Here is a 26265-nt window from a genome sequence, read left to right as displayed (position 1 = left end):
AAAAGGTAAAACAGGATTGCAACAAGGTACAAACATTGCATAAGACCATCAGTGACTGTACTATAATATATTGGTTCGAATTAAAATCACTTTTACGCTGCCGTAGTATACGTGGCAGATATGAAGGCCAAGAATAGTCTACAGCGATTTTGATAGCACACGGTGCAACGGTTTAAACGTCAATAATGACGTTTAAATAACATTCGCACAGTCTGTGCTATCAAAATAGTGTGAACCAACGCGCGACTAGATAGCCGTTGGCGAAAACCACATTGCGCTGCGAGGCCCTTTTCAATGTGTTTTCCCAAGATAGGTAATGAAAAAGGTTGACTTTGCGAAGGCTCCATTCGCCCACGCCTAGATACGCCACTGTACACGCTTTAGCCTCTTTCTGGAATTTCGTTCGCGTAGAAGTTGTTAAGGCGTTTCTGCGCGACCGAGTAATTTTAGAAACTCTCGCTTGCTCGGGCATCAATATTTTGCACGAGGGGTTAAACAACAACTTTGCCCCTTACAAAACAAATAACTATTTTGGTCATAGGTACTGTGCGAGTATGACCATTACATATTTACTATGTTTATTTGTCTGCCACAATGCCCTTATTGTGTTAAGCATAAGACAACACTGAAAATTGTAAAGACTATATTAGATTGCGTGTTGGGTCAGCATGTAAACGAGGTGTCTTAAATTAATACCCTGTCCAATATGCATTGGACACTAGCTCACTAAGCAAAATGTGAGATGCAAATACACATTGAACAAAGAAATTGGACAGGTTGGAATACAACACTTAGTTTATAGGTACGTGGCTTAAGAATGGAAACTAAAAGCAATGCCGACGCCTATTAAAATTGCTCGAGCATGAAACCAGCGCTGTGTGTTTTGTTAGGATACTGCAGCTAGGCTGCGTAAACTGATATATTGTAACGATTACAATAATATTGGATTAAACCCATCCATCCCCACCCATCACCCACCCATCATCGCCCATTTTAGTCTGGAAAGGTTGACCAAAATTGCTAGCAGTGGAGAGGGACCCAACTGAACAGATGACCACCGTAGTAAAAGCAGGCCGAAAAGAAAGGAGGTAACAGGACAAGAGGACGCATTTTATGGTGGTGGGAAATAGAAAGCGGTACCTACTGGATAAATATTGGGGAGGCCCATACCTAGCAGTGGGCAAAGCTAGGATTATTTATTATTCATGGGAAAATTTGTTTTCACCTCTCCTGTTCGGGAAGGAAAATTAATAGACATAAACGCGCTGTTAATGAAAAAAAATTGCTGCGCGCCTTAATTTGGTGTAAGTAGTAAAGGTATAAGGTATATACCGCGAGGTGTCAGTAGTAGTAGTGGTAAATTTTAATTACTTCGACTAGCTATTATGTTTCAACAACAAAGCTTATATAATACTAGCTTCTGCCCGCACCTTCGTCTGCGTGGAATGATGATTATGACTGATAAAAACTACCCTCTCTGCCTTTCCTCGGGCCTCAAACTATCTTAATACCAAATTTCATCTATTACATCGCTTCCGCGGTTTGAAGTAACAGGCGGAGAGACAGGCATAAAGAGTTACTTTTGTCGTATTTATAATAATAGTAGGGCTAATATAACAAAAGGCAATACCGATACCAATACAAGAAGTCGAATACCTGGAAGCAGCAGCTCTGATCAAGATCCAATGAAGGGTAACCTTTCATTGTCACTAAAGAGAAATCTCGTCGACCACAGGAAAGTAAATGTGACTAATCTAGAGTTCATTTCATAGTATATAAAGTATAAATAGTTACCAAACTGATAATGTACACGTACCTATGTAGTTAAGAGTATCTGCATGTTATGTTTTGACATTCGTATGGTCGTGGAGAATCGCGTGCGAATTGCGAACATACCGTAAACAATGACGTTCTCTACTTATTCTCGTTACAATGTGCTTCTTCGTTTGCATATCTGGGTTAATCAAGTCGATAGTAGGTAAATAGTCAGAGGTATTTTTGAAAGTGTAAAAGTGAATAGGTAATAACGTAGGTACACAAACACAATTCATTAAAAATAATTTACTTCAAAAGTCACAAACTTAGCTTATAATAGGCAATAAATAACTTAACACTACGGGTTTATGGCGGAGATCTATTTATGAGGAGATGAGCACGACTGCGGGCTCGGTAGGAGAGGCCGGTGCTTCGGGCTGCGCGGCCGCCTCGGGCTGCGGCGCCTCGGGCTCCGGGGCTGCGGGCGCTATCGCTCGGCACACCAGCGTCACGGGGTCGCGCTCCCGGTCCGGTCCGCACTGCTCCTGAGCTCCCAGAAGTTTGTATTCCTCTTTGTCGCTCTCGGCCTCCTGCGGCTCGGCTTCAAACCTTCGTCGGCCGGCGATCTCGACGACGACGTTCCGACCGTCGGTGTCCGCGTACCGCTCGCTATCTGACCCGATATCCACCCTGTACGGTGTGCTAGGCTCCACGAACGCCTCCATCACCCTAACGTCCGCGCGCTCCTGGAACTGATCCTGCTTATTTGTTTTCAGGCCGCCGCCGAATATATCGGTGATGGGCAGCTTCATCTTGTCCGGGTAGGTGATGACGAGGACGACATTCTGGACGTCGGCGCGGACGTTGAAGTCGCCGTCCTGCCGCTGGTCGTAGGTGGCGGGCGCGGCAGTGGCGGCCGCCAGCAGGGTCGCGAAGGCCAATGTGTGCAGCATCGCGCGTGTGGTGCGGTGTCCTGGCGGAGACTGCGCGCGGCCGGCGCTCGCGCCGCTTTTACCGGGCTCCCGCGAACCAGTCGCCGGATGAAACGAGCACACGGTAACGGTTAACACAACACGATCAGGTCCCTGGCGCTGCGCACGCAGTAATGGACACACAATTTTTACCCGCTCATTAAGAGGTCGCAACGGTGTATTTGTTTAATATTATTATTAAAAACTTATAAAGGGTCGTTGTTAATTTATGTGAAAGATACAGTTTGTACTTGAACGTTGGTAACTACGAAGTGTTCGTGGGAAGAGAGCTAAGGCTATACTGTTTGTTTACAATAGCGTCGCCGCTGTAGATAATTAGTTACATCTATTGTTACGACAAAACAATCGCTCATAAAGGTCTTGTAACACTTTCATTATTCGAACACAAAGCATGAAAGGCAAATAGGCCCACCTAAATGGCAAAGCTAAGGCATTGGCTAGGGTTTGGAAAATCATCTACTCGTACTCTTTAAAGTCTTTAAATTACTCATACGTTACAATTAATAAGTATGTGATTAAGTGTTTATCTGTACCAAAAGTTGAGAACATTGGTGATTTTTATCACCAAGACGACAATTTTTGTACTCCTGGAAACTAGATCGGAACCGATTTTGGGCGATTTATTACCTATCACTATCCGACTATCAGTCTTAAAAGTCTCCTGCTATCGAACTTTCGGATGCGGGAGTAATAAGTTTTTTCATCGCACTCGCTCAGTAAATGTAGAATTGCACGCAGGCTTAGCGGGAACTATAGAAAAAGCGTTTTCCCTAGGGAGTTATGAAGTTTTTAGTATTATAATTAACAGTTTTTTGCGTTTATACTTCATTTTTGTATCGCAAGTGTGATGAAAAACATTGTGTGTAACTCGGGGCGTAATAATATTGCAAACTCGAGTCTATAAATCGCTCCGACAAGCCGTCGCGATTAAACTATACTCTCGTTTGCAATATTGCCCCATGTTGCACATGCATGTTGTCTATTATGAATCTAGAAGTATCTTTTGTTGCTCCGGCGGACTTGAAATGTCATCTTGATGGCGGTTATCAGACTGATGGGGAGGGTGGTATTACACCTGTGCAATTTCTTTATCCAATGTGTATTTGCGTCTCACATTTTGCTGAGGCACAGAATAAGTAATGCTGAGTGAGGGAGTGCGACGGAATTGCACATTGGACCAAGATATTGGACAGGTGATATGTTGGATGTACAACCGTAGCCGGATGTGGCCTAACCGAACCCGGCACAAGGTGCGCGACAGTGACCGCGGGTCATCGATACGATAACCGAGTTTCTTCGCTTACACTTGATCTAGGTACCTACTAATATGTACAGGTGGTTTTGTAGGCTGATCAGGCCGCGTAGCCAACATGCCAATCGCTTACGCTCCGTAGCGATCGAAACGCAACTGTCACTGTCGCACTAATATGGAAGAGTGATATAGAGACATAAAGCGATTCGATAGCGAAGCGCAAGCCGTCACCTTAGCTAGGTCCGCAGGTCACGTGATTACGTGTAGGTCATACTGACAAATTTTACTATGGGGCAAACTACGAAATCGCGAAAAAAAAATCAGTTGCTTCATAAAACACACAGATATAATGTGATTCGCCAAATTGTATAAATATTTTTTTCGGTTTACTGGGTTAGCCTCATACTTAGTAGGTACAAAATTGTTATGTATGACATACTTATTCACATCTCAGAGCATGGCCATACAACATGCATTCATGGAGCATGGAATAAAAGCACTGAAACGTTTGCTAGCTTTTGCGAATCCCGATAATAAGCTACAAGAGGGAACCCTTGTCTGATAAAGGTATGTCGTGAATGATGGCGTTATATATTGGCATTTTCCTTATTATATTTTATAGATGACTTATGTCTCTCTATATATAGTAAGTAGGTAATGTGATAATTGTTTTCATAAGATGCATCCTGGTTTTATAACAGCTCCATCCATCTAGTCCAATAATTACGCCAGGTGTTCAGGGGGGAGGGGGAAGGGGGTCAAGCCGAATATCACCAAATATCATGTGGGGGAGAGGAGGGTCTCAGCAAATGTCACTGATTGGCGAGATAGAAAAATGTGAATAAAATGTCACGGTTTCTCCATAGTAATTGTATGGAAAAAGTTTTCTTTAATTTGTGGCTTTTTAGTACATTAGTGATTTTTGTATTTTTATAAACAAATCCAGCACTTCCATTTTAAAAAGTGACATTTGATGAAGTGGAACTGATGATGATGATCAGAATGGAACTCTTTAATGACGCATTGTTTACGTTTGGCGACTTGTCCTCTTCTTTATGTTTGTTAAGCAACTTAAGTTTTTAAGACATATTTTTGTCAAGCTCGAGTTCTGATGATGAGACCCACGAGGAACCGAGGGAACTCCTCAAATGTGAAAGGCATACATATAGTGATTTTTGGATTTTCATCAACAAATCCAGCATTTACATTTAAAAAAGTGACATTTGATGAAGTGGAAACTGCTGATGATGATCAGAATGGAACTCTTCAATGACACATAGTTCACGTTTGGCGATTTGTTCTCTTCCTTATGGACCCAGACCTAAACTTAACTTGGACCCGGACTCGGACCCGGACCCGGGTCTGAACATGGACCCCAACTCGGACCCGGACCCGGACCGAACTCTGACCCTAACTTGGACCCGGACAGCCCGACACGGACCCGGACTCTGATCCGGACCAAGACCCGGACCCGGAAATGCTACTAGAAAAGTGGGTTAGGTGGGTGGTTGGGTTTTGAACTGCGATTCTCACAGAACAGAACTGCTATCAGAAAAGTAGGTTAGGTTAGAGCTGTGGCTGTGATCCTTACAGAAACGAAATGATATCAGAAAAGTAGGTTAGGTTAGGTTAGAACTGCGATCCTTACAAAAACGAAATGCTACTAGAAAAGTGGGTAGATTTACCTCCTTTTCTACATAATTAGGCAAAAGATGCTGTCTTTTTCATTTCATTGTCTGGAATCTAAGAGTGCACCATCAACAATAAGTGAACTTTCAGCTGCCCCCATTGAAGTCGGTTTTTTTTTCTTAAAAATTATTATTTGTATTTTTTGATCTAGTCTAGGGCATAAGCCACGTAAGCTGAAGGTAAAGACGCCGGTTGAAAATTTAAATCCGGCCTTTATCCGGAAAATTGAAAAGCGGATTCAGTGGCTTGGTCAATGGTCACCTTTTCTTTAGCAGTGTTGGCCGAACGTTAATTGCAATTAACCATTAACCAGTACAAATTGAACCGTAAACCGTAACGGACGGTTACAGTTTACGGTTCAATTTATACTGGTTAATGGTTAATTGCATTAACGTTTCGTCCAACACTGTTCTTTAGTACCGATATGACATCTATTTCAGTTTATAAAACATACCTAGTTATAATTTCTGGATAGGTTGATAAGACTTCCGAAATTATATGACAAAATAAAAATCATAATTTAGGGATTTTTCAATAAGAATTTTCATTTATTTTCAACAAAACGATTTATACATCCTAGCTTACTAAATTAACTTAAGACTAAAATAAATATCTATAAATGCATTACAATATCACTCGTGGCTAAGTATTACTTAACGGACCGTCGGATGCACATAACATGCTAAACATCCATGTTTCTAACATTATTTCTTATTAGGTATGTATTTAATAGGCAAGTCTTGGAACGGTACTTCAGGGCAGTAACACACCAGCGTTGCATTTCCGGGCTGTGCGTTGCTCGGTACCGTAGTGTGCATACTTTATTCTTCTAAGGATAATAAGGCCTTATTAGTCTTAAATGCATCAGTTGTCATGAGGCTCTCCAGTTAGTGGTGGCGAGTCTTTCTCAGCAGGGGCATCAGGAATTGTGCGAGGCGGTTCTTCAGTCTGCAGACAAATATATTAGAGTTAACTCACGCTAAGTCAAGATAATCTTAGATTCATTAGACAGTCAGAGATTTAGTACCATTGCCTTGTCATTCTCACTAATTGGATTGAATGTACTCATTAAAATTAAATCTGCTAAAATTCCTTACAAATTAAATTTTTTAATTATTTAATTTTCTACGGCACATTTCTAAATGAAACAACGAATTGGTTATTTCCCAGTAGGTAGTCAGACCAAGCTAAGTTGGCAGCTATTTTGATAGCCCAGACCGTGCGAGTGTTATTTTAAACGTCAAACTTCTATATAATTATAACGTTTACTTAATACTTGCACCGTCTGGACTATCAAAATCGCTGCAAACTTAGCTTGGTCTGACTCATGGAAAAACTTCTCCGTAAATAGGTACTTTTCAAACTGCTACATTGAACTATTCAGATTAGGCAAAGTTATGCTTATATAGCATTAATGAAATGTGGGCGTAAAGTTAACCGCCTCGTTTCTCATCTTCCATGAAATTAGAGACGCACTTTATCTTAACTGTTATAACGTTAACGGTAACACCTTGCTTTTGGCTGCTACGTGGGAATATGGCAGTAAGGCACATATATTTAAATAAGTAATAACATAGTAAATATTATGTTATTATTTAAATATATTGGTTGCACTTATAGTGTTTCATAATGCAGTTTTGCTGCAAAGGAATTTGCTAAATAAAAAAATAAATAAAAAAAATCTAGATTCGTTCATCTGTAGATAATATTGATATTGTTTAATTGCAAAATTATAAGAATATAAATATTCTGTCTCAAGTCTCAAGTAATCAGGAAATTTACTATTTCTATTAGTTAAGGCACTGCTAAGCTACAGCTAGGTGTGTACGAGGTTCGATTATTAATCAATTAATCATGTCAAAGAGTAAAAGCAATAGTTTTTTTTACTAATTATGACAAGTAGTAGTTGTTGCGTTAGCCTAACCTGTGTGCTTTTTCCTGCTTCCTCGTGAAAGCTTGTTTCTGCTCCTTGACTGTGTTCTGGCTGACATCGAGTACGGACAGGTCGGGCTTGTCCTCCGGCTTGTCCTGGGGCTTGTTCTGCGGCTTGCCGTCCTCCGGCTTCGGCTCCAGCTGTGGCTTGTGCGACGATGGCCCGTCGTACTCCGACAGGTCCAGGAGGTCGCTCAGATCGATCTCCGAAGCCGCGGCCAGAAGCGAGTCTGCAGGGGCGACGGCGATCACAACGCCGTCGATGTTTAGGCGGTAGTTCTCCGAACCATTCTGCCGCTGGTCGTAGTGGCAGTCGGGGGTGGACGTGGGCGCCGCGGCCACCGCCGCCACCAGCGCCAGCACCACGGCCACCTCGCACACTACGCGCTTGTAGTTGACCATCGCGGCTGCTGGCTGGAGGCGCACTGCGGGCTCCGCTCGCGGGCCCCGCTATGTACCCAGTCTCCGATGCATTTTTTATTTATTTGCGGAGATAGCGGTACTCTCAGACAGGCTGCGACCTACCAAGAGTACAACTATTCTGGAATTGCAGTTGTAGTTAATGTGCAATAAAACGCTAGCATTAATAATGCATGTGTACGCTATTAAGATTAGTTTCCTATAAGTTGGTTGTCCGCTCTTCAAACACCATTGGGTTTAAGAATGGCAGTTATAATTGTGATAGTTTTTGTGACGACTTTGTAAATAAAGATAACCGTGAGCGCATTGCCCCGGCGACCCAATAACCCGTTAACTTTTAGCATCGTTCGAGGTCTAAGCTCTACATAATAATGTATATTACGTATACGGCGGTGGATGTATACGGTGCGTGCGTGTAGAAGAAAAAGCTCACGATCTTTTGTTTATGTACTTAATACTTATTATCTCCTTAGACCGTATTGCCCGTAGGTAATTAAGTAGCAGAAACTATAAATGTAGAGCGTAGAGCGCACAAAGGATCCGAAATCGGGAATTTATTATAAATCAAACAAATAGTATATGCTCTTTTTAGAGACAGTTTAGGTACCTAATGTACAAAAATGATTAAAAAGTAATTTTCCGACATTTTTATACCAGTAGGTATAGGTATAATAGTAAGCTCACTGTGACTGTGTCTCAATCTTATAAAGTTTACGCCATAATCGTATATACCTGTAAGACTAACCATGCATGCACAATATGCATTGCCATCCCTTTACATAAAGGTTTACAATTTTACATATATTGGCCATTTTCCAACAAAATGATCGCCTGTTGACAAGACAAGGGATATTTGGAGACCCTTGTGCAGTCAGCATCAAAAGTATGTACCTATGTATTTCCCACTAGCTTAACAAAAACACATATGTCTCTATATGTGGCAGATATTTTTAAACGCGAACTGTAGATATATATATATCTCTATTTGCAAAAGTATTCGAGGGTGGCAGATACTTTTAGTGCGTTCTTTCATCTGCTACTTTTGATGCCGTCTGTGCAAGGCCCTTTATGCATTAACTGTGTTGAGCCCTTAAAAGGTTTAGGTCCCGGCAATAACCTAGGTGTAATGGCCAGGGTATTTAGCTGCATAGCTAAGCTCGCGATAGCATCGGCCGGCTGGCACAGATCGCAACCTGTCGCAGCTTGCGCCTAACTGTACGGATAAACGGGACCGGTGTTACCGATCCGCTCGTCCCCTGAGCCTAGTCCGCGGGCCAAGGTACGGTCACAGTTATACACAGAAGAAAAGCTCGATATTTGTGATGTTTTTAAGGTAAAAGTTACCACATGGTTGGAAATAAAAGTTATTTCTAATACCAATATGCTACTTATGTATGGCAGTAACATAATATTATCGATTAATTATTTTACTTTTATACTTGAAAATTTTACATAATCTTAATTTAAGCTTCTTTGTTCATTGAACATAGTAGGTATGAGAACGGGTGACTTAATTATTAAGCTTAACGAAGTTTCTGACTGGTGTATGAATGTAACCGTGCCAGCGAAGAACCAGTAAGTACTGGTACCTACATATTAAATACATTTACATTAATAGATATAGATTGATGTTATAATGATGTACTTACTTAAATATAAAATAACTATACCTTTGGATCAAGGTAAAAGGAGACATCATTTTTAAGTTATTACTTAGTAGGTCACAGTCCTCATAGTTATCAGTGCCGATCGAGTCTACATCGTGTATGAAAAGTAAAAAAGTATAACTTAACAACAATATTCCGTAGTCAGAGACCTCAATTACAATTTACTTAAATTTCACTATTATCAAGACGGCAGATTTATTGTAAAGCTTTGACTTTTTGACTGGACTAGTTACAAAGTTTCGGTAAAGCTAACTTTGCACCAACTTGAACAGATCAAAGTGAGGGAGTGTAATGAAACATCTCATTTTCATAGAAATTTGACATTAATGATGATATTACTTTACTTTGTCATTTCAAATGCCATGCAGGGTTAGCCTGGTCCGACCTTCGAAGCACGTGAAGTTATTTGTTTTTCCAACTGTAAACTGATTGTGCAACTAGATAACATGAGGTTTATTTTACTTACCTGAAAAAATATACATATTTACATTTTTATAGCTGATTTTTTTTGATCCGTCTGTCAATTGTAGTTGGTGCAACTGGCCCTTAATCTGCCCTAACTTTTCTTGTCATAGACTTATGAGGCAGGATAAATGGTAAAGCTCACGGGCGTATTTGATTGGAGTAAAAGTGTCAACCTCGTAATAAGCACGTCCTGCGGGTTCCTGCAACTGTAAAGCGCGCGATTATGCAAGAGATAACTGTGCTTTGATGCAGTCATGTTATGATGACCGGCTCGGCCGCTGTGGTTGCGGTCTCTGTTTGTCTTTGCTAGTGTCGTGGGACTCATGGGACCCTTATTAAGGGTCTCTTTACAAAGGTTCTTGTAGCTTTATGGTGTATTTAATGTTTTTGCCGTTTTATTGTTCATTTTCTTGAATCACGTTATATTATTATTATTTAACGTAATAAAAGCCGGCCAAGTGCGAGTCGGACTCACGCACGAAGGGTTCCGTACCATTACGCAAAAAAACGGCAACAAAATCACGTTTGTTGTATGGGAGCCTTCTTAAATATTTATTTTATTTTGTTTAGTATTTGTTGTTATAGCGGCAACAGAAATACATCATCTGTGAAAATTTCAACTGTCTAGCTATCACGGTTCATGAGATACAGCCTGGTGACAGACTGACAGACAGATAGGCAGACAAACAGCGAAGTCTTAGTAATTGGGTCGCGTTTTTACCCTAAAAACGATTAATATGAAAATACTTGAGCTCATAGCTTTCCACTGACTCAAGCATACCTCCCTAAATCTAGTTTGTTTATTGATCTACCATTAGATTTTAATAAACGATACAAAAGTACATTACTTGGGCTTTTATCTTTAACGGTAGTGGACACAGAAACGGTATTTTTGACCGAAGAAACAGTTAATCTTTTCGAACGACGTACACTACGACATTTGTATGGGTCCTTATTTATTGATACACAATAGAAATAAAAATGTGTTACAAGTTATCCTCCCGATACCTTTTAGCGAGGTACGCTCAATTAGACCGCGAGCCAGGCGCAAATTTCGTCAGTCATCGCCTCCCGGGCGAAAACTCGTATAGCGGTTAACGGCTATGTATGATGAACACCCTCGTGAACGTCAGCTGCCGCTCCGTTGGTGGGTTGAGGAATGGCAGCCATCGAAAGACGTAACACGGTCTTTCCACAGCGATATAATCGGCTGACAATTTTGTTTATTCACAATAGCATCTAAACTATCATCTGACAAAATATCAAGCGGGAGGCGATGACTAAATTTATTTATAGACTTTATTTGCTGCCATTCTCCAACCCACCAACGGAGCGGCACCTGACGTTCACGAGGGTTCATCATACATAGCCGTTAACCACTATACGAGTTTTCGCCCGGGAAGCGATTGGTTATGGAAATCTGTTCCTGGCCCGCGGTCTAAATGCTGCTGGCTCGTACAGGGAAACTACACACGTACACACAGAAAATTGGCTAAACGCTAAACCAGACTGGATGCAGACAGGCCAAACAAGCCATGCCTGGCAACAACGGAAAGCTCACAAGGGTGCTCCTTCAACTAGGGAAGACCCGACTGAGCATGATAATAACCAGTGTCATAACAGGACATGCACTATTTAACAAACATCTTTTTATAACAGGTGTCACAGACATAAGATGCATGGAGACAGAAGAAACAGCCTCTCACGTGGTGCTGGAATGCAGCGGAGTGGCCCCATACAGGGCAAAACATTTCGGATCCCCGAAAGACCTCCCCGAGGTCCTTACTCAACATCAAAGGTTTGATAGAATTCCTCGAGGAGCTAAGCTGGCAGGACTAGCCCACCCCCAACCCCATGTCACGCAAAATAGGCGCCAGTCGTCGAGTTGCGGAAAATCGCCCGAACTACAATACAATACAAGTTAGCAATATGGTGTAAGAATGTTGTGTTTAATATGTAAATACGCGAATCGGGTACATAATGTACGAAAGATGTCCAAAAAACATTATTGTCGACATTTGTACGGCTACTTTGACCATACAAATGTCGAATGTGGCATACAAATGTCAACAAAGTACCACATAAATGTCGTCAAGGTCTTACAAATGACACAAAAATAATAAACAGTGCCATAAAAATTTTGATACTTCCTTAAAATATTGAAAAAATGCCATATACATATATGCGCCTTACTAATAGCTGAATAGTGCCATACAAATGTCAATATTTAAATGTAACTAACTATAAAAATTAGAGTGGTACCTCGTACAGTATATTGTTTGTTGTTAAAAACCCTTCCTAAAACGATGATTATAAATCTGATTTCCAAAAAATAAAAAAATGATATACAAATGTCGGAAAAACACTTTAAAAATTGACCCGTATATTCAATACGAGATTTATACTTGCATACCAAGTATCTAACACATGTTAAGCTACATAGAGCCGGATAGGGTGTAGTGTCTAGTAAATATTGGCAACCAACACATTTACGATAGGTAATCTAGTTTAACGTGCACATTCATAACAGTCTCCATTTAACTGTTAAGGCCGTATCGTGCAGGAGTTTCGAACGCCCGCCCGTGATGCATTGCCAACATTCGACGCTGACTGCATAAAGATCGAGAACGTTCATTTTGCAGTAAACGGAGTACTTTCTCGGTCATTCCATATATTCGGAGCACATAATGACTCTGGGATACTGATGGGTCTTATTCTTATGTGCTTTGAATGTATTGAATGACCATGACTGTTTCACATGAATGTTTTCAACATGAAGGTCCTGCTATGTACATCTTTTTATTTAAATTGTAAATATTCGCTATTGAAACTAATGATATCCTCTAGCCACTCAGAGACCTATATAAAAGGGTCTTCCATTCCATTTAATTTTGAATTTTTCTGACAAATCAATATTGCAATTGTCTTGGCAAGTTTTGACATGGGCGGCTTAAACTTAGCCAATTAGCCACCCGAGAGTTAAGCTTTACGTTATCACACTGATGCGGATCCGCACATCGCTCCGGTGTGTGAGCGAGAAAGTGTGTATAGAATGTCCTATAATATTTATTTATTTATGCACGTATCAAGCGACGACCCGCTCGCACAGAACCGTATCCAATGTGTAGACCGCCTTATACGAGATCTCGCGTAGGTATACCCACCTTTATAAACCAAACGACCAGATGCGTAGACAAGATGCCAATCGCTTAAGGAGCCCACTGACTATCAGTCCGCCGGACGATATCGGCCTGTCAGTTGTTCGGAACTGTCAAATTTTTGTTCTAACTGACAGGCCGATATCGTCCGGCGGACTGATAGTCCGTGGGCCCCTTTATTAGGCTCCGTAATAGCGAACGAAGCACAACTATCTCTGGGTGATAGAGAGACCTAACTACCTTTGGTATGTTGTCTATGCACCAAGTTCGCCGTTCATTTACATATATACCTATAACAACCTGTATCATAACATAACCATTTTACAATGAACCTAGTTCCCATTGCACATAAAGCTCGGTGCTAAGTAGGTAGATAACGGCGCCTTGCGCGAAAAGCAACGGCTGGATCGCCGCCTTTCTAAAGTTTCTAATTAATTTAATCCGACTTGGCGCTAGCCCTAATTAAAAGCAGTTTATAATATTTGTGGCTTTCCATGAGAGGAGGGTCCTTATGCTTCATCTGCAATAAGGGCGCGCACTTGAAGTATAAGGACCCTTCTGTGATGGAAAGCCACATAAAAGTGACAGTAATTGACCCTATATAGCTCATCTATATGTATAGGCAATAGTTATAGGTACTAGGTACAGGTGTAATGCATAATCCTTTTCACCTCAGCAGCTCGAACAAGCCTACTTTCGTCACTCCCTGGAGTGAAGAAAGTGCGACTTTCCTCACTCCAGGGAGTGAAACAAAGTAGCTTTTTAATTTAGTGAAGGCAATGAACTGCCACTTCATACTTCGGGGTCTATTACAAATTCGAAATACAGTTTAACCTTTAATATGTTCTCACTACTGAGGTGAAAAATTATATGTGCAACACGAGAGCAAAGTTATATTACGTCTCGTGTTTTTGAGCCCCTCGCTACGCTCAAGATTCTAACTTAGAATCTTCTAAAATCAACACTCGCAAGAAAAACCAACTTTCCTCTTTTGTTGCACAAATAACTATTTCCATCCTATTTTCTCGAAAGCGTTCGTATTTGTCATGCTACTCCAGTTAACCTCAGTACCTACTTATATATTGTACTAGGACTGACTGAAATAGCATAACACGTTCGTGTGTTTCCGTGAAAATATGATGATAAAGGATAATGCACTACCCCCCTTATTCATAAACGTCTACTAAAGTTGACAAACCGTTAATAGTCGTTTGTCCCTTTCCATCATACCAATATGTCGGAAAAAGACAAACGATTCGTAAGGTATAAGTTCGCCTTTGTACAAATAATGCGTTTTTCTCTTGTTTTATGTTTATTTTTGTACAATAAAGACTTTTACTACTACTACTACGATTATTAGCGGCCCCGAATGGTATCTGTAAACGATACCATTCGGGGGTTAATTTGTAACTTTTCTTGCTGAAGACTGTTTAACATAATAATTTGAAAGTCAAGATCAAGTGCGGGTAGTTCGCAAAACCCGCGCAGCAAGAAAAAGATGTTGATACAATTCCTCGCCAGTCTGCCTGTGACCACGAACGTAACGTCACGTTCGAAACGTCAGGCCATAAATAAACGTAAGTTTGTACGCAATTAAGTCCCGTGGTAGTTTTAAAATTATAATAATTTGAAGTTGAACAGGCACACAAAACACTAATTTAGCAGGTATATTTTAAATACCTACTGCCACTGAACTGGATATTTTCACTTGATGGTGTTTGCGTTTGAAAATACCTAGCGAGTCTAGCTAGTAAAAAAGATCTTGCCAATCCGTGGTCCGTGCGTGGGGAAAAGAACATTATGACAAATAACGCATGCGTTGAAAACATTCTTCTATAAATGTGACGTTTTCAACCAAAAGGTACCACATACCTCCCATAGAAAATGGACCACACAAAATGTATGAAACAGCAAAATTTTTTTTCGCGATTTCGTTCCCATAGTAAAAGTTGCTCAGTATAATCCCAAAACCGCCCTGGCAACGAGAATGCACTTATTTTTTAGCCACCGTGTATAAATCAATATTAGACTTTTGAAGAAGCCCTTTTTACAAGAAGTACCTAACTTATCTAATGAGGTAACGAAATAACATCTGTGTTTGGGCATTGGGTATGAAAGTTCAAACAAAATATTCAAGAATACACTATTTATTATACATATTTGTATACTTCAAGTCAACAGGAGTACGATAAGTTTTAGGTATGATTTAAAAAAAATCTTCTCTGCACATAAAATTGGAAGACTTTTGTGCAATGAATAACATTGATACAGTAACAATTTTTTTTTTCACAAAATATGTCTTTGTTCAAACTTTTTAATAGGTAATTCTCTTATCATTTTACACACCCATAATTTTAGAATAATTCAAACTTTTGTATACTTATCAAAGGTGTAAAACATATTAACACACAACTCTGCTCAACTGCTTAACAACTAACATAGTATTATTTTCAGGAAAACATGAAACTGCTGGTTTAGTTGTCTGTCATAAGAATACTTAACTGAACTAACAAAACAAAATATAACATTTTCTCATAACTAAAACATGTACCTTCTCAATTAGTACAAAATATCATTTCAAGGCACTTGGGAAGACAGAAATATCTCATCGATAAGGCACTCAACTAACATAATATCAATTTGAAATCCATAAAAATATGGAAATGTTTTCAGAGACACACCTTATAAGCTAATTAATGTAACATAAAACAAATACACATGTTTAATAAAAATAAACTTGTAAATAAGATACTAGTGGATTATTTGCAATAAAGAAGTCTTAAAAATCTGTAAGTCGATTAAGGTCAATCTTCTTTGGGGAAGACATATAATACTGTCAAGTATTTGTGTTACCAACATAACATAACAATTACTGTCATAAAGAAACAAACGCACACAGCACACGCATAGGGTAGTGTTAACAATTATGTATATACGAAAATTAGCCAGCTCAAGTAGATGGCGCTTTACGGCGTCATATGCTTTGTGGCAGGTAACTAAGGGTGGTATAATTCCACCTGTACAATTTCCTGGTCCAATGTCATTGCGTTTTTCTCTCATTAAGCAAACTGTGAGGTGCAAACACACATTGGAATACCATACCACCCTAAGACAGTTATCAAACTGGGAAAACTTTTGAGAAAATGAGACAACCGCAGTAGAAATCACCAGTTTAAGAATGTCAAAGAGCCGCAAATGGTGCTTTCAGTGGTTTAAGAGGTCAGCAGATGTAATTTTTCTAGTCACTCGAAGACCCCCAAAGAGTTGCATGTGACTCGCGAGCCGCGGTTGGCCGACCCTCGGTCTATGATGACGCTAATGTATCATTGCAACTTGTCTCGTGTATCATCGGCGATAAGCTGCAGCGCATGCGCGAACAGCTCGGCGCGCGCGACGCGGTACAGCGCCGCGTCCAGGTAGCGCTGCGCCGCGCATGCGCACCACGCCGCGCCCGCCCCCGCGCCCGCGCCCGCCCCCGCCCCCGCCCCCGCCCCCGCCCCCGCGCCGCACAGCTCCCGGGACGCTGCGCATAGCGTCACCGCGCCGCGCCAAATGCGTGAAGTCACTGGGTGTAAAAATAAACTTACGTTAAACGAGAAAACTTGGAAAATTTCGTACTTACTGATAAAAGCGGTGGTGGCCGAGTGGATCTGACGTCCGACTTTCAATCCGGAGGTCGCGGGTTCAAATCCTGGCTCGTACCAATGAATTTTTCGGAACGTATGTACGCAATATTATTTGATATTTACCATTAGCTTTTCGGTGAAGGAAAACATCGTGAGGAAATCTGCATACATCCGCAAAGAAATTCAAAGGTGTATGTGAAGTCTCCAACCCGCATTGGGCTAGCGTGGAGACTATAGTCCAATCCCTCTTGCGCATGAGAGGAGGCCTGTGCCCAGCAGCGGGACGTATATAGGCTAGAATATTATTATTATATTATACTTACTTGAGAGTTGAGACAAGATTTGACATTGAGTTCTTTAATATAATTACAAGTTAATACGCTGCAGATTTCTCTACGTGTCCATGCAATTTTGCAGCTTGCTGTACCTATCCCAAGTTCTCCCGATTGACACGTACCTTACTAAATACTAGGGTGGTCCTTATATATCGTAAAAAAGTATTTATTTAAAATAAAATAAAATATACTGTTTTTTATGGTAGATTTTACATTAAGCGGGTGCCGCAAAGAAAAATATAACTTCGACGAAATAAGGACCACCCTATTAAATATAACTTATTAACTTACTCTAACAAATGACCCAAATAAAAACTTACATTTTAAATAAAAAACTATCAGGCACACATCTTTTTTTTAAAGATTAATTTAAAGTCTAATTCATACTTAAAATCCCATTGCGCCGCAATCGTAAAGCGTACTACGTAGGCGAAGGCGAACAACACGCGAACGCGAAGCGAAGCGATGCGACGCGGGGTGAATCAATCTTTTGATACCTATAGAAGTGTCCTACATGGGCGATCTCGTTGCGAACGCGCACGCCGTGGGCCCGCCGCGCCGAGCCGCGCCGCTTCACTTCGCGTTCGCAAGTTGTTCGCTTACGTAAGACGCGGCGGAAGATAAATATAGGTAGGTACACTACACAAATGCGTTCGTTGCACGGATAAAAAATATTCAACCAAGTCAAAATCGCGTACCGAAGATTCCGCTGGACTTTTTTTTATAAAGTTTGGATTTTTTTGTAGAGTCTGACTCACGCTTGACCAATTATAAGTTTTTTTGTTATGTTATATAGTACCTAAAGTTTGTTATATGGTCATATTGGTACACTAAGTTAACTAAGTTTAATGTTGAAATATTTTATTGTATGAATTCCGTCCGAGCGAAACAACAAAATACAAGAAGCTATACTCGTATTAAACCTTATTGGAGTGCATGACGGTTTATTTTAAACTGTACCCTTTGTCGGTTATTAATGACTGTACCTATATCAAAAGGCAGAGCCAAAGACGAAATGCGCCTGATACGACGTCAACTGATAAAAAACCGGCCAAGTGCGAGTCGGACTCGCGCACGAAGGGTTCCGTACCACTACGGAAAAAAATCAGCAAAAAAATCACGTTTCTTGTATGGGAGCCCCACTTAAATATTTATATTATTCTGTTTTTAGTATTTGTTGTTATAGCGGCAACGGAAATACATCATCTGTGAAAATTTCAACTGTCTAGCTATCACGGTTTATGAGATACAGCCTGGTGACAGACGGACAGACAGACACACAGTGGAGTCTTAGTAATAGGGTCCCGTTTTTACCCTCTGGGTACGGAACCCTAAAAACTACCTATGGTCCTTCCTAGTCTAAGAATAAAGCTTTTCTAGCTTATGGTACACTCCAATGCCGAATAATTTGGCCACGGTAACACGGTATAATGTTTAACAGCAATACAACATTGAATACTGGCCATATTTGACCAGCCTAAAAAAATATCCAGTTATTTTAATAAGTACCTTAATACTTAAATCCTACACTCGAACAAGGTAGGTGATCCTTTGTTTTTCACAATGTAAAAAAATGTTACTCACGAAAATGTTGCATATCGGCATCGCAGTGCTGCAGCAGCTGTTGTGTGGAGCAGGCGCCCTCTATCGCGGGTACACTGTTCCCGGTCACTATTATTGAATTGGGTAGCGTTGCCTTCTTCACCACCTCTTCTACTGTTGCTCTCAAATGCTGAAAAGAAATTTTAACCACATCAGCTGGTAAAGGCTCTCTTGATTGTTCAACAACTGATAAGAAAGCCAAGTAATCAAACGCAATGGTAACAAATTTTGTGTTTCACTGGGTGGCAAAATGTGTTTAACTCTCGTGCCTTGAAAGCCTAGCAACGCTCAACATTCCATTTTTCGAACCACTCGCTACGCTCGTGAATTAATTTTGAAATCTTTCTCTTACTCGTGTATCAATATTAACATCAGAGGTTAAACAACAACTTTTCCCCCTTGTAAAACAAATAACTATTGTTTCGCGGTAATATTGACATCTTAGTTGGATGTTTGAACTTATGTGACGTTTTGGTTTTCACTGTTATGTTACATCTTATCGGTAGTCTTCGTAGAAAATACTAGGTTTTGAAATACAGCTTTATCTGATCCCTAGGCTACTATCCAGCATTGGGACAGAACAGGAGGAATTACCATATTCAAATATACTTAACGTAACATATATAGGGTCGGTTGCACCAAACCGTCTGTCACCGTTTTACCGTTTGCTAAATTTTATTGTATGGAAAGTTTCATAGTTCTCTGCTGCTTGACGTTAATCAGTCTGTTAATTGTGGTTGGTGCAACTGGCCCTAAGTCTGGTAAACTAATGGAAAATGGCGGCAAATATGATTAATATAGGTCACCTACCTATATTAGGGTATTAGGGTGATATTCCATCTGTCCAATATTTGTGTCGTTTTCAAGCAAAAGGTATTGATTGAAAACGGCACATTTGATCAAATGTGCATTGCGTGAATTGCGTTTCACTCTCTTATTAAGCAAAATGTGAGACGCAAATACAAATTTGATCAAATATCGGACAGGTACATACCACCCTAAATATAGGTAGGGGCCCATTTTTCGAACGGTATTAGTGTGATATTATTAGTGTGTTGGCATGGTAACCCATACGATTTGACAGTTCGTGGACTAATAATATTAGTCTAACGGCTCGGCCACGACATCGCGCGGTGGCGGCAGCGGCGAGCGGCGGCCATAGGTTGGAGCGAGAGACAGCGATCGGACCTTTCGTTCCCACCTATGGCCGCCGCTCGCCGCTGCCGCTGTCGCGCGATGTCATGGCCAGGCCGTAATACCGTTCGAGAAATGGGCCCTAGGTGACCTATATTACTATTGCCATTTTCCATAGAGCAAAGAGTCAATATGTATAACATACGCTACAAGTTTTGAATTTTTCACTTCTTTCTATTGACTAATGGTTTACCAGACTATACAAAAGTAGCTAAATATTTATACCTCAGAGTCCAATGAGTTATTTGGTGGTGTTTTCTTATTGTCCTCTTTTATGACGTGCAGCCAGTAGCGTGTAGGTATGTGCTGTGAAAAAACCGAGGATTAAAAATAAATACTGAATCAATATTGTATGTCACCTGGAACAGGTATAATAGGGGATATTACTGCAACGTTCTGCCACCGGAGTGCAGTACTAGCCTTTTTAATAAACCATAGAGTAACTTATACATACTGTACCATTAACAGGTTTTTGACAAGTTTTCAGAGATAATAAAATATGACATTGATGCATCACAGCGGTTTGTTTACAGAGGACCTACCGGGAAACGCGAATCCGAAATTTCGCTGCCTCTTTATCGCTCGAATATGCAAGTGACAGAGATGTTAGATAACGAAGTTTCCATTTTCTTGTTTCGCGATAGACCCTCAGATTGTGGTAGTGGCGCCCCCTACGCAGAGTTTCGCGTAATATTCCCTATTGAAGTTTGTCTCTCTATTGCTCTCAAAATAGGTGGTAACCATAGTGATGAAGCAATAAAATCACAGGACATGATACCTTACGTTGCTCAATAGTTAAAGCCGGCCAAGTGCGAATCGAACTCGCGCGCGAAGGGTTCCGTACCATTACGCAAAAAACGGCAAAAAATGACGTTTGTTGTATGGGAGCCCAACTTTAATATTTATTTCATTCTGTTTTGTTAGTATTTGTTGTTATAGCGGCAACAGAAATACATAATCTGTGAAAATTTCAACTGTCTAGCTATCACGGTTCTTGAGATACAGCCTGGTGACTGACAGACGGACAGACAGACAGATGGACAGAATCTTAGTAATAGGGGTCCCGTTTTAATCCTTTGGGTATTGAACCCTAAAAACTATTAACAACTATTACAAGCAATTTTTAAGTATTATTTGCCTTGAGCTATGACTACTTCTTAACTCCATAAACAAGAAATTGGTTTAGTTTTTAACGATTGCAGTGCCATCTGAGCTTAATTATGCGCATCTATCTCGTTGTGTTGCAGTGTAACTTACATTAGTGTCTGCCAGCATAAGTATTCTATGAACATGTGGTGTGTCTGTTGTGTCAGGAGACAGCCTGTTGATGCAGTCTGGGTACATCTCGGCGAGCACCACACTGTTCTCGCCACCCAGCTGGTCCTTCATCTGCGCGTTGATGGCCAGGTCATCCATTTTGTTATAGATGGCGGTTGCTACGCGATCTTTTACTCCTGGAATTGTTAAAATACATTTTTATAGCTCATTATGTGTGAATCAGATTCATGCATGAATGGCCTTGATAAGCCGTTTGTCGATCCGCCGGTCGGGTGTGTCAAGATCGCGGCCTTACCCTCCTCTGGGTCAATATAAGAGAAGGGACGAAATAATTTTAGAGGAATCCCAGGGTTTAACTTAATTTAAAACTTAGCACACATTTTTTTTAATTATGTGATCTCATGATCTTGTTCAAAACACACCACAGTGCAACAGTACATTTTATTAGAAATTTGCAACCAGATAATAATGATAATAGAACAGATATACAGTAAGATACTAAAAATACCATATTATACTCACCAGTCTATAAGGAATGTTAGCATGAAACATTGAATTATCTTTGTAATAGTTGCACATTGCACATAATGCACATATAAAAAAAAAGAATGTATAGACTTTTTTGATATTAGATACATTTATACCATAAATCAAAAGGCCATTTTCAATATAAGAATACAGTGAAAACATATTGTTATCATAATATTGTCTTCGGTTACCGCGATAGTTACTCATGAAATAAAACTATGAAAACGGATTAAACGTCGGGATGTATTATAAATTCAATATACGCGATATAATCCGTTTTCATAGTTTTATTTCATATTATTATCATGTTTGTCACAAGATTGTACAGAAATATAATCCAAATGCCAATAAACTTATTATATTTCAAATCACGTCTATAAGTTTTCATGATAAAGGATCTAAATATTAACTTGATTGATCATGGTCGTATTTCATTATTTATTTTGTAAGATTGTATTATTATTGGAGCAAATAAGATGATTTACTTACTTACTTAATATTATCAAAGAGGATATAATAAGATAGAGCGGTACTGTCATAGTAAATTTTGTAACCACTGTAAATTTACTGCCATTCATTCACAAATCAACATACTTTAAAACTAAAAATGAAGATTTATAAAAATACGTTAAAATGTATTTAAATATGGATAAATGATTTCTTTATTTGCATTAATTATTTTTATATGATTTTGACCCATGTTCTTTCACTGATATGTGTTAAAATTATAAGTAACAATCAAAACCGTCAACACCCTCTATACGAGAGTAGGCCAAAGCTAGTGGCGCCATCTGATCGAGAATCAAATTTTCGTGATTTTCGAGGCACATTTTTTCTTTAGACTGTATTCATCTATTACGGGGTTATCCCTATCTTTGATATTATGTAGCTCAAAGTAAAAAAGCGTACCAAAGTGCTGCGCAGCCTGCGTGATGTCACCATCCTCGCTCCACGCCAGGATGATTTGCAGAGCTTGAAGCAGGGAGCACTGGAGCTTCATGAAGAATGAGCCAAGGCGCACTGGCTGCCGAGTCCCACATGTTTCACACACCCATTGGACTCTGGAATAGTGTGATAGTTTTGGCTTAAACATACAGTCAGCAAAACTATTAGCTTAGCACCCCTTCATGCATATATGTAGCTATGTGTAGTGCCAAGCTGATAATTTTGCTTTGCAGTAAATTCTGTCTAGTATTCAACATTTGGTAAAGAGGGTCTTAAGAGTACAAAAAATTTGTAATGAGTGGAATCTAAGAGTCCAAACGACAGAATGAATCTGGGCTCCTCCTCCAGCCCACATTTTTTTCCAGCTAGGATACAGTTTCTTGGATTTAGTCATTCAGCCCTAACATACCTATCAATAACTCTGGCATTTTTGCACACCACTCTGCACTCGGCCTTCCCTGCGGGGCACTTCACCGTTTTAGGCAGAAGTCCATGTGCTTGCAGCTTCTCAACAATCTGCCATTCGAGACTCCTTTCACCACTATGCGTTGCAAAAGTGTTGTAGAGCTGGTTGTTCCTTAAATTTAAAAAAGTAAGTTAGCCATCAAAACATTTTGCATTTGTTTAAATATTCTTCTTATAATTTGAATACCTCATAAATCAATTTTTAAAACTTACCCTGGACTAACGGAGAAAGGGAAAACTGGCTGAAAACTTGTATCCTTCGGACTGGTGTCCAAAGTAGTTGAATCTGCTTCCATTGTGCGATATTAATTACTGAAGTAAGAGATCACACATTGAATAACAAGTCGGGAGTTATTTTAATTGCTTTTAAATAAACGAATACATTTTGTTTGTATTTAATACCAGCCAATTTACTTTTCTATACACCCCACCCGCATGCATTATTTACGTTCGAGTTTTAAACAGTACGTTCAAATATTACTCTTTTTTTTTTTTACTCTTGAACAGCAATTTTGTATGAACACATTCACAGACAACACAGACATAAATGATGAACAGCATATTAAGTATGTTTATTATGTTATTACTAAAATATAACACTTTAAATTATAGTTTTACTTTGCTGAAATTAATAACCATGCAAAGTTTTACTATTGTATTAAGATATTGTTCGCGAGATTTAAACGCTACTTTAAATGTCAATATGAAATCCCTTGAAATCCCATAGACCTAGCATTACATAGACCAGCTATACGCGTGCGCCCGTAAGGGATAGACATAGATGACGTCATAAACGTGGGGATACCATATTGGTAAAAATTACCCCAATATTTGATATCACGTTGGGGCGATTACCCTGGAGGCAAAGTTAGCTTGTTTGACGGTATTAAAAAATTGTTAAATAAAATGTCAATGGGCCGTTCTTTTTAGGCGTATAAACAATGAAATACCTCCTATAATTCGCGCAGGTGGTTAAAAACTAAACATGTTTAGTAAATAAAACGTAAAATAAAATGTATTATGGGTTTTAATTTAAAGAAATCACAAATCGCAATCACACCAATTAATGTACACCACATTTAATCTTCACAACACATGAATCTAGTATAACTGGATTGGTCATGAGGAGTGGGGGAAAATGACCGAACGGGATAGTCTTATGTATCTTTCAGTAGGAGTAGCAGAGAAAGCGCTGTTATTGTTTGTCCTTGTCATAGTTTCACTTTTCCACCGCTGCCACAACCGAGGTTGTGGCAAACAAATAAGTACGTGACATGTCATGTTTGTTCGTTGCTTGTTTAATTATCGTTGTTTTGTATGAAATTGTGCTTTCTCTTATGAAATATAGTGATGGTTAGCGTTTTGAATGCTTGAACTTTGATAAAATACTGGTGAATTGTTCTGTAATCGGCTGTAATAGCCGCTCTGAGCAAAAATATGAGATCATAACCTTTCACACGTAAGTACGGTATCTTACACCTTCCTCTTAACGCAATATGTGAGAATAACATCGTAAAATTACGTTACACTCAAAGCAATGTAGAATCAAACGATTTCAATAAAAATATCACAATTATTTACGCAAATTAACAAAACATTATTTGTAAAATTATCCGCCCAAATTACGTAGGTAGGTAAGAGTCTGAGATCAGCCATTTTTAAACTTCTTCTTAATTTAGCTGCATAACAATCATGTTAGGGATACCAGATGAAAATATCATAATTTTATGGGTAATTTTGACCTCGAAGTTTTTTCGTACTTCTAATTCCAAAAAATAAATAAACAAATGTTGTGAAGATTAAATGTGGTGTACATTAATTGGTGTGATTGCGATTTGTGATTTCTTTAAATTAAAACCCATAATACATTTTATTTTACGTTTTATTTACTAAACATGTTTAGTTTTTAACCACCTGCGCGAATTATAGGAGGTATTTCATTGTTTATACGCCTAAAAAGAACGGCCCATTGACATTTTATTTAACAATGTTTTAATACCGTCAAACAAGCTAACTTTGCCTCCAGGGTAATCGCCCCAACGTGATATCAAATATTGGGGTAATTTTTACCAATATGGTATCCCCACGTTTATGACGTCATCTATGTCTATCCCTTACGGGCGCACGCGTATAGCTGGTCTATGTAATGCTAGGTCTATGTCACAACATTTGTTTATTTATTTTTTGGAATTAGAAGTACGAAAAAACTTCGAGGTCAAAATTACCCATAAAATTATGATATTTTCATCTGGTATCCCTAACATGATTGTTATGCAGCTAAATTAAGAAGAAGTTTAAAAATGGCTGACCTCAGACTCTTACCTACCTACGTAATTTGGGCGGATAATTTTACAAATAATGTTTTGTTAATTTGCGTAAATAATTGTGATATTTTTATTGAAATCGTTTGATTCTACATTGCTTTGAGTGTAACGTAATTTTACGATGTTATTCTCACATATTGCGTTAAGAGGAAGGTGTAAGATACCGTACTTACGTGTGAAAGGTTATGATCTCATATTTTTGCTCAGAGCGGCTATTACAGCCGATTACAGAACAATTCACCAGTATTTTATCAAAGTTCAAGCATTCAAAACGCTAACCATCACTATATTTCATAAGAGAAAGCACAATTTCATACAAAACAACGATAATTAAACAAGCAACGAACAAACATGACATGTCACGTACTTGTTTGTTTGCCACAACCTCGGTTGTGGCAGCGGTGGAAAAGTGAAACTATGACAAGGACAAACAATAACAGCGCTTTCTCTGCTACTCCTACTGAAAGATACATAAGACTATCCCGTTCGGTCATTTTCCCCCACTCCTCATGACCAATCCAGTTATACTAGATTCATGTGAAATCCTCAATGAAATCGGCCAAAATAAATACCACAGACAAAATACAAAACATGTGATTGGAAATGGATTGGAAAGGAATATCAACTGAAAATGTACA

At 39.4% G+C, this 26265-nt stretch overlaps 3 protein-coding genes across 3 annotated transcripts; all 3 read right to left on the bottom strand.

The window, feature by feature from the left end:
• Positions 1–2046: 2046 nt before the first annotated feature.
• On the bottom strand, positions 2047–2931 carry LOC134742538 (uncharacterized). The gene has a single exon (XM_063675754.1). It carries the CDS (start codon positions 2706–2708, stop codon positions 2139–2141), a length of 570 nt encoding a protein of 189 aa, XP_063531824.1. The 5' UTR covers positions 2709–2931; the 3' UTR covers positions 2047–2138.
• Positions 2932–6207: 3276 nt separating this feature from the next.
• LOC134742537 (uncharacterized) lies at positions 6208–8201 on the bottom strand. The gene is made up of 2 exons (XM_063675753.1): positions 7613–8201; positions 6208–6636 (listed from the first exon to the last, which is right to left on the bottom strand). The coding sequence occupies exons 1-2, from the start codon at positions 8020–8022 to the stop codon at positions 6576–6578; spliced, it is 471 nt and encodes a 156-aa protein (XP_063531823.1). The 5' UTR covers positions 8023–8201; the 3' UTR covers positions 6208–6575.
• Positions 8202–16460: 8259 nt separating this feature from the next.
• On the bottom strand, positions 16461–23760 carry LOC134742008 (uncharacterized). Its single transcript, XM_063674926.1, has 7 exons — positions 23517–23760; positions 23248–23415; positions 22803–22954; positions 21345–21541; positions 20313–20393; positions 18876–19023; positions 16461–16895 (listed from the first exon to the last, which is right to left on the bottom strand). The coding sequence occupies exons 1-7, from the start codon at positions 23597–23599 to the stop codon at positions 16654–16656; spliced, it is 1071 nt and encodes a 356-aa protein (XP_063530996.1). The 5' UTR covers positions 23600–23760; the 3' UTR covers positions 16461–16653.
• Positions 23761–26265: the final 2505 nt, after the last annotated feature.

The sequence above is a fragment of the Cydia strobilella genome, chromosome 6 (genome assembly GCF_947568885.1).
Source record: "Cydia strobilella chromosome 6, ilCydStro3.1, whole genome shotgun sequence".
Classification (NCBI taxonomy): Eukaryota; Metazoa; Arthropoda; class Insecta; order Lepidoptera; family Tortricidae; genus Cydia; species Cydia strobilella.
Note: the sequence above shows the minus strand (reverse complement) of the source record. Positions and strands in the feature narration are given on the sequence as shown.